This window comes from Gadus macrocephalus, chromosome 22 (genome assembly GCF_031168955.1).
Source record: "Gadus macrocephalus chromosome 22, ASM3116895v1".
In the NCBI taxonomy this organism is placed as follows: Eukaryota; Metazoa; Chordata; class Actinopteri; order Gadiformes; family Gadidae; genus Gadus; species Gadus macrocephalus.
The window spans coordinates 17,025,541-17,035,242 of NC_082403.1; the positions used below are offsets into that span (position 1 = coordinate 17,025,541).

Here is a 9,702-nt window from a genome sequence, read left to right on the forward strand (position 1 = left end):
CTGACCTCCTGTCCCCTTTCCTCAGGCCACCATGGGCAGCCCCCTGACGCGCCACACCCCCCGCTCGCCGGCCAGCTGGACTAGCCCCCTCACCTCCCCCACCAACACCTCCCACCAGAACACGCCGTCGCCCAGGTAACACACACACACACACACACACACACACACACATGCACCAACAAACACACACACACACACACACACACACACACACAGACACACACAGACACACACACACACACCCCGGCTGTTGCAACTGCTATAAACACTTTGATGCTTGCATCCGAAGCGGAGTCAATTTGTCTATGTACACCGTATCTGTCACTATCAAATAAACCGTAAATAAATCGAGGGGGGCAATCGAGGGGGATTTCAGAACACATTTTCGCATCTGAAGCATCGACTGTTTTGGGCTTTTCAATAACCTCTTCATGAATTCACTTATTCAATAGTAAGAGACTCACTAATAGCCATGTGCCTCTTTGTGCAGCGCGTTCGACTACGACACGGAGAACATGAACTCGGAGGACATCTACAGCTCTCTGAAGGGCGTGACCGATGCCATCCAGAACTTCAGCGTGCGTAGCCAGGAGGACATGAACGAGCCCGCCCGCCGGCGGGAGGGGGAGGAGGTGGGTGGAGCCCCCGGTCCCCGGGCGTCCTCGGTGTTCACACACCGGGACCTCGGGGTCCTCAACGCAACCGTCGATAGGTCGCAAACTGGTCCACGGTGTGCTAGTTCGTTCGTATTCAGAAACTCAAGTGCAACGGTAATATTTATGTCAAATTAGAAAGGTTTGGACAATCAATCACTCACCGTTGGCATCAATAATAAGTGGACCAGTATGGTGCCCCCCCCCCGGGGGGACTAACACTTTGAAGCAGCTACACAAGCAGGGATTAAGTGTAACTCAAGCTCTCAGTGGTTTAGCTTGTTGGAGGAAAAGGGATACAAAGGCATACATTCAGGCCAAGAGCGCGGCCAGTGGGCGAGCTTTCAACCGTAACTCGAGTGGAGGTACTGGAATATGTTTTCGAGTTAACACGTTATAATCTCCAATGTCACCCGGATGATTCTTATGTAACGGAAGACCCTTGCGACTAACCCTAACCCCACCCCTATCCGGGAAACACATATGTCCCAGTGCGGGCGGTGTTGACCCCCTGTTGACATTCACACACACTCTCACGGGTTTATCTGAAACATAACCAGCCGGCATGCCATCCGCCTGCCGCCACGGGACCACCTGACGCACCCCCCGCCTGCCAACAGCCGACGGCCTCTCTAACGGGTTCAGACGACCCCGTGGCGGGGGTCCGTCTGACGCGGTGTCCCTCCTGACCCGTGACAAGTAGGGGAACCGGATCTGCTGAGCGGCGGGGTAAATAAGCTTTGAGTCAGGACCTCGGCGGGACACCACACCGCGTCCTGCTGGGGGTGGGGGGGGGGGGGTCGTCTGCAAGGACACGTGTCTGTCCCCGCTGAGACGGACGCTTTCCCTCTTGAAGCCCTGTGCACTGGACGCGGCGTTGTGATATCGCAGTGGATGATGCCCATGTTGTTCTGAGCCTGCGTGGGAGGAACAGCCCTTCAAGGGGCGTCGGCAGAGCAGGGAGGACAGAACGTGGGTCCGGCCACCAGACCTAGCCCAGACCGGGCGGGAGAGCAGTGCCGTGTTCCGATATCCATACCTCCCATGAGTACACTTAAACGAAGTACACTATCCACACTCATAAGTGCGCTAATTTTCAGATGTCAGTGTTGTTCCAAATCCAGTACTCCGTGGTGCACTGACCGCCGCGGCTCCTCCCCCGCAATAAACATCCCGCTTTGAACGGTGAACTCTTTACGCCTAGCAGCTATAAAAAGCTCTGAAAACTATAAAAACTACAATATGACTCTATTAATGCAGGCTATGTGGAAAATGCACCGCCTCTGCCTCAGCCTGGCTCCGCCCTCTTCCGCTACGTAGCTAAGATTGCTGCCGTTGAGTACGAAAAGTGTACATCACCACACACTTCGCGATTTGACCGTTTTGAGTACACCATCCGGGTCCTTTCAGTACACTTATTTTCGCCCGATCTGAATCGGAACACCCTACGTACTCAAACTTAGGCTAGTAAGTACGGATAGTATGGATGTTGGAACACGGCACAGGAGATTATAGTGGCTAGGGTTTGGACTCCTAGACAAAGGGTACTGGGATCGATCCCTCTGCCCCTGTCTGCAGTCTGGCTATAAGCGAATCCTGGACCAAGATGTCTTATCCCCTACCTGTTCCTTGATGATGAGTATCAGAATTCACTGAATGTTGAATGCTTTCAATAAAATCCAAATAGCTGAAGAGTAAAGACGGTCCAGCAGATATTTCCCCTCCAGTTCTTAATGTGAAGAGGGTCTCTGCCTATGCCAGCAGAGGTTCACCCTCCCGGCCCCCGCTGTTAGTATGAAGCCCTCCCCACCATTGATCCACGACGGAGCTCCAGCCCTCCACACAGGGACACACCGGGGGTTCATACCACACACATGCCCGCAAAGGTTAACCCCGTCTGCCGAGCTGTGGACAAGAACATCTCCCTGGAGGGAGCTCAACGCATCCACACTCACCGGGCCATCAAATAGGAACTAGCGTTGTCTCCACCACTCGCTTTGAGTAACGTGTGTAGTTATACTGTGTGTAGATAATATTTAGAAAAAGGTTCAAGGTCTGTCGTGGTTGAACCGACACATTCAGAACCACTCGCCAACTTGCAGCCCTCTTGGTGCATGTGTAACAGGGATGTTTTTAATGCTAGTTGTTACAATTGTGTAATATTTTATAGCTAGCGCAATGTAAACAGTGTTTCATTGATCACACTCTGGCAGCCCTGGAACTCCCACAAAATTCTGTTGTCGCCAAAAATACGTTGAAATAAGTGCATTAAAAGTGCCACAATTGGGGGGGGTGACTCCCTGGGTAGAGAGTGTACCGTTATGGCGGATTGATTCCTGCCCTGACCTCCCCTCTGTCTCCCATACCTTCAAATCTATCTCAATCTATCATGAAGCTTAAAGATGCATAAATAAATATTTTGATAAAAAAATATATAATAATGTGACTATTAATCGACTAACTGCTTGAAATTAAAAATTGAGAGTCAACTCAATCATCTTAAATTGAGGGCCGCCGTACACAGCGTTGGAGTTTCCCTTTATTTCCTTCTCAGAGTGCACCGCAATACTTCAACATCACAACCATTACCTTCTGGCCCGCCCACAGGGGCTGGTTCCCAAACGGGTCCGTTTGTCACCTCCTGTGAGCCGGCAGGTCTGCTTGGTGGTTGTTGTTGTTGTAATGTGTGTCTCTGGCCAGCAGGGCGGCAGCGGACCAGAGGGCCGGCCGGGGGACGGGGTGGACGGCGGCCGCATGGCGCTGGACAACAAGACGTCCCTCCTCAACACGCCCCTGCTCTCCAGCCCCCGGGGGGCCCGCGACCACTTCTCCGACTCTCCCTTCAAACACAGCCTGAAGGACAGCAGCATAGACGACTTGGAGCAGAGCGCAGATGGTACGGGCGCCTCCCTCTCGCTCTCCTTGCGCGCTCTCACTCACTCACTCACTCACTCACTCACTCACTCACTCACTCACTCACTCACTCACTCACTCACTCACACATGCTCACGCAAACATTTACAAACACACATGCATGCTAATTTACTCAAACATAAATAAGCACGATCAGACACACACAAATATTACCCATTTCCATCTGGACATACCTGCCACATTCAGTTTGCCTGTGTTGTGCGAGCATCCGTTTTCCCCCTCCCAAAGATCCTTCTTCCTTTAAAAACAGACGGCAGCGGCTTGGACCAATCGGAGCTGGTGGCGGAGCTGCTGAAGGAGCTGTCCAATCACAACGAGCGTGTGGAGGAGCGGAAGGGGGCGCTGTGTGAGCTGCTCAGGCTGATCCGCGAGAACACGCTGCAGGTGTGGGACGAACACTTCAAGACCATCCTGCTGCTGCTGCTGGAGACGCTGGGAGACCGGGAGGTACCAGGACGCTCACTGACACACACACACACACACACACTGCTTCACTCTCTCAGTCACACACATATCACGCTAACACACACACTCTGCTTCACTCTCTCACAGTCACACACATATCACACTAACACAAACACACTCCTTCACTCTCTCACATTCCCACTGATATCATGCCAGTGTTTCCCGCAGGATTTTTTTCAGCAGCGGTGGTGTGGTCCATGATCCCTCTAGGGGGGTCCGGGGGCATGCCCCCCCGGCCGAAATGTTTTTGTACCCTTTACATTGGAATGCATGAATCTGGTGCACTTTGAGAGGAGAATATGCATTTAAATTCTATTCAAACAGTCCTGTGTATTACTGTAGATGGGATTATTGGTGTTGTAACTTTGCCTTTTGTGTCTTCATTTACAGATTTTTATATTTTTGTATAGTAATATTTAAACAAAAAATGCCACAACGCAAATATAATTTGCACAATTTATTTACAGATTTTTGCCTAATGCTTAAACACTAAACATGGTTGCTAAACATGGTTGCCCAAAGCACTAAACATGGTTGCCCAAAGCATAACTGTTTTTTACATAAGACACTTTGTTAAAAAATGAAATCTCCTGCAACAATGGGCAAAACACATCTTTTTAAATTATAAACCTAACTAAAATTTGAAAAGAACACAGACTCACACACATGAAAAATAAAAAATAAAGCTAATTGAATACCAATCAGTGTGAGCCTTAGCACTACAAATAGACCTCAGGTGAGCTCAGCTCCTTTGTGAGACAGTGAGAGTCAGGGGAAGAGGACAAGAGAGCGATGATAAGCTTGTTATTGCTTAAAACACTTCTTCTTAGTCTTGGGAGTCAAAAAGTGATGAGAAAATTATAAAATAAATATAAGTTATACATAATAGAAACTATTCATGATCTTTTAAGAAGTCCTTAGGTTTTTTCCCTGCATTTATGCTAATGACCACATGCTTACATGCGATTAGCATAAATCCCTGACTAAAATACGCGATGAAAACGGATTTTATATGGCAATAAAGAACAACATCGGATCTAACAGTATGGATTCATTTTTCAAAGTTCCCGAAAATACCTAGGCTATAAATTCCTGACTGGATATAAGCTCCTGTAAAGGCTATGAGTGATCCCAAAAAGAGCGACAACACGCACACACACACATAGGCCTACACACACACACACACACACACACACACACACACACACACACACACACACACACACACACACACACACACACACACACACACACACACACACACACACACACACACACACACACACACACACACACACACACACACACACACACACACAATACTAGAGGAAAAACGGCACGGAGGTTGCGGTTTATAGATACAATGAAATGATTGGGCTCAGAGGGTTTTTAACACTGGTGGTCATGTAGCGACACATTTTAGCAACTTACTCTCTCTCTCTCTCTCTCTGTCTCTGTCTCTCTCTCTGTCTGTCTCTCTCTTTCCTTCTTTCTTCGATCTGCCGCTTCACTCGCTACTGCTAGAATCAATGTAACTTTGCAACCGTGTAGGGTAGCCAACTGCCACACTCGCTGTGTATTTTTCTTCTTTGATGTTGGTTACGTGACGATGTGCCGCGTGCTGCGCAATTGACGTTACGCGCTGTACATTTTCTAAAAGGAGCTACTTAAAAAAAATAATAATAATTAGGAGAAGGATTTTTATTGCAGCGGCGGAGAAAATTCAGCAGCGGCGGCATGCCGCTGCTGTGTGAACGTGGGGGAAACACTGCATGCTCTCACAATCCTGCGGCGTTGCTAACGCGGTCCTGTGTTTGTGTGTGTGTGTGTCAGCATGTGATCCGTGCGCTGGCCCTGCGGGTGCTGAGGGAGATCCTGAGCAAACAGCCGTGGAGGTTCAAGAACTACGCTGAGCTCACCATCATGAAGGCCCTGGAGGCTCACAAGGACCCCCACAAGGAGGTACCCTCTATCCTCCGCCCTCTCCTCTGGTCCTTCGGCTGATAGTGATGGAACGCTTTGAGTGGTCAGGGGAACGCTTTGGGTAGTGGGATCTGCTAAAATGCTAGATGTAAACAGACGGCAAATAAGCTCATGGACTAAAGTTGGAGTTCCAAAGAGTCCTGTTTTTATCCGATGAGCCTTGAAGGAATCTAATCACGTCTCTGTGTGTGTGTGTGTGTGTGTGTGTGTGTGTGTGTGTGTTTCTATTTGTGTGTGTTTCTATTTGTGTGTGTGTGTGTGTGCGTGTTTCTGTGTGTGTGTGTTTCTGTGTGTGTTTCTGTGTGTGTGTGTGCGTGTTTCTGTGTGTGTGTGTTTCTATTTGTGTGTGTGTTTCTGTGTGTGTGTGTGTGTGTGTGTGTCCAGGTGGTGCGGGCGGCGGAGGAGACGGCGGCCATGCTGGCCCTGTCCATCAGCCCCGACCAGTGCGTCAAGGTGCTGTGTCCCATCATCCAGTCGGCCGAGTACCCCATCAACCTGGCCGCCATCAAGATGCAGACCAAGGTGATCGAGAGGGTGCCCCCCGAGGGCCTGGGCGCCCTGCTGCCCGAGATCGTCCCCGGACTGATACTGGTGAGCCCTGATGTCACAAGCGGTCGTCAAGGACAGAGGCGGAGCGGTTGTCAAGGGGAATGTGGGGTCGCTCTTCAGTTCATTGTGTGTTGTAGAAACCATGTCAGATCATGCCAGAGAGGTATGGATGGTGTATTAGTGATGACTAGGGTGCTTGACCCTCAGCTGAAAGGTACTGGGTTAAATCCCCAGCATCCACAGGTTAGGAGGCATCCTCGAGCTAGCTGTAACCTGTCCCAGACCTGCTCCTTCATTTCGTCTTCCTGAATTTAGGGTAATAACATGGTAAGGATAAAGAGATTCCCTTGTTGGGATCATTGATGAGGTGTTGGTCGTGTGTCGTGTTCAGTAGAGATTAGGCCGGATCACATGGCCACATTGACCTCCTTTTGATAACGACTGTGTCTCCAATTTTGTTTCTCATGAAAGAATCAGGGATTTTGTCGTGACATGAGAGAACAAGGAGCCTGCATCTTTCAGGAAGCGCTGCCATAATGACATGTTTCAATTCCATTTGTGCTGTGAACTATGATAAAGACATGGTCCGGTTGGACGTCTTGTTGCCACGTGTTGTCGGTTGTCCTTGGTAATCATCTGCTCTGTCTGCCTCAACAGGGTTACGACAACTCTGAGAGCAGCGTAAGGAAGTCGTGTGTGTTCTGCCTGGTGGCAATCTACGCTGTCATCGGAGAGGAGCTGAAACCACACCTCAGCCAGCTGTCCAGCAGCAAGGTGCGTGCCTTCAGCCCCTCGGCCCATCTCAAACATCCACACGACTCAAACCTCCCAAACAGCGTCTGTAGTGCTGAGATGGAATAGTAGAATGCATTCTGTCGATGAGTTGGTATTTGATTCAGAAATCAGTATTCAAATGCTGCTATTTTTTTATTCTCAAACAATGTATGCAAAAGATTTCATTTAAAAAAACTTTCTGTTTCGACGCATTATACGAATGTAGGCTAGGTTATATTTAGTTTGAATATCCAAGGGATGAAATATAACATTCTAATATTCGTTCTGATAGACCTTGGAGGCCAGCCCTGAGCATTTTTTTTTCAATATCATTTACATTTAGCAGTCACTTTTATCTAAAGCGACTTACAATAGTACATTAGTCAGAAGGTGAAACAATATATCGTGTCAACATCGCAACAAACACATTTTAAAATCATTCTCGCTCAGTTTCTCGCCCTCGGCGTTGACATATTTCCTTCTCTCCCTGTTCTCCCACAGCTCAAGTTGTTGAATCTGTACATCAAGCGCGCTCAGTCAGGCTCGGGCGGCGAGCCCTCCGCCGAGGGCCTATAGAGTAGACGGCGCCCCCTGCAGGCCAACCGTAGGACTGCAACTCTGCCTACTGAACAACAACAACAACAACTTGCACATCCGTTCACAAACTCAGAGCCACACCACCAGACTGGAGAACGAGAACCACAACCTGACACACGTGCAGAGACAAAAAAGTTCCACCCGACAGACCCTCACCCATCATTTGAGTTGTTATTCAGCCTCAAATCTCTATCTTCCATTGAAACATGGTGCGCACACACACCCACACTCTCACACAACCACACTCTTACACACCCACACTCTCACACACCAACACACTCAAACCCACACTCACTCACACACCCACACACTCACCAACACACTCACACACTCACACTCGCGCATTCACACTCACTCACACCCACACACACACACCAAAACTACAATGATGTAGCCAAAACCCACCACCAGGAGTAGAACATGGGCATGGCTGTTACATTTCTCCTGAAACTGCGCCAGCACCTGGGAGTGGTCTCTGTGTGTGTGTGTGCGTGTGTGCGTGCGTGTTTGTGTGTGCGTGTGTGTGTGTGTATATCACTCTTTCAAAAGGTGCTGATGAGCCGAAAGGTACGACCCCCGACCCAGCACAGCACAAGGCTCACGGTCATAAGGGCCTTTGCAGGTCATCCTCTGGGCATCACATAGAAGCAGAGTCCAACGTATAGGAGGCATAATGTGCTTGGCTATGCATGAGACATTTGTTTTTTTTTTAATTAACTTTTTATCGAGATAACAGCTATAGACAGTACGTGTGTCGGGTGGGGGGTGGGAGGGGGGGGTTAAATTAACAATGTCCAGTCCTTTCAGAAAGCCCTGTTCGGTGGCCCAACCCCCGGCATTCCTCCAGCTCCAGGATTGGTCCACCGCTCGGCAGAATGTATGGCATGAGATGGTTGGGCGGAGCTGTTGACGGCATTAATTAATGCAGGGGCGTGGCCTATCGTTGCATAGCGGATATGTGTCTACATATATGACATTAAAACGGAGCCTCTGATAACTGTCATTGAGTGGAGTTCCCATCGGAGGAGGGGGGGTGCATGTAGCGCACAGACAGCCATCCTCATTTTATTTCTGTTTTTATTTGTCTCGCTACCCTTGTGTTCCATTCGTTCCCTCGTTTATTTGAGTAACATTCTAGGTTTCACCGTTGTTTCCCTTGTGCATTTACAAAGCTGTGCTTACAAATAAATAAAGAACTTGTACAGACCGTGAAAAGATTATCTTGTGTCTTTATGTTTATAAGGATTAAGTCATTGGAAATGTGTTCTATTTATGGAATAGTATTTTTTTTAGGTATTTTAAAGGTTGGGTATGGAATTCTCTTTTTTAGCCATTTTTGCAAAATTACTTGAAATCCTTATCATAACCCACTTACAGCCACTGAGTTAGAAGTACTGACATGAAAATTAAACAAGTCAATTATCTGTGGAACGGGCAGGGCTCGAAAAACTCCAGCCAATGATTTCCAGACCCACCTAGTGGCATTGGACAGTAAGTACGTCAATCAAACGGTCGTACTGCACTCCCGCTCCCCCCCTTCGTGCACGTACTCAAAGCTTGTGCCCCAGAGCAAGCTTGTTTGTTGTTATCCTGCGGTAGCTACTGGAGCAAGCTAACTAGCTAATGGCTCGCTCTCGCGCATCTGTTCGCTCATGCATGATTGCGCGTCAATGTACTTGGAATGGGTGGAGTCAGCGTTGAAGGAGAGGGGGTAGGACCATTTGAGTTGTGTATTTTCTAAATCTGC

At 48.8% G+C, this 9,702-nt stretch overlaps 1 protein-coding gene across 28 annotated transcripts in view; it reads left to right on the forward strand.

Annotated features, from left to right (window-relative positions):
* Positions 1 to 9,170, forward strand: part of clasp2 (cytoplasmic linker associated protein 2) — a 45,198-nt gene extending 36,028 nt beyond the window's left edge. For 27 of the 28 annotated variants that reach the window (XM_060043296.1, XM_060043295.1, XM_060043293.1 and 24 more), the window contains 8 exons: positions 26 to 135; positions 491 to 632; positions 3,354 to 3,549; positions 3,838 to 4,034; positions 5,886 to 6,014; positions 6,420 to 6,626; positions 7,242 to 7,358; positions 7,860 to 9,170. In XM_060043296.1, the coding sequence (XP_059899279.1) occupies positions 26 to 135; positions 491 to 632; positions 3,354 to 3,549; positions 3,838 to 4,034; positions 5,886 to 6,014; positions 6,420 to 6,626; positions 7,242 to 7,358; positions 7,860 to 7,934 (1,173 nt within the window). In that variant the 3' untranslated portion in view covers positions 7,935 to 9,170. The remainder of the gene's footprint in view (positions 1 to 25; positions 136 to 490; positions 633 to 3,353; positions 3,550 to 3,837; positions 4,035 to 5,885; positions 6,015 to 6,419; positions 6,627 to 7,241; positions 7,359 to 7,859) is intronic. The other variant, XM_060043290.1, reaches the window with a different exon arrangement.
* Positions 9,171 to 9,702: the final 532 nt, after the last annotated feature.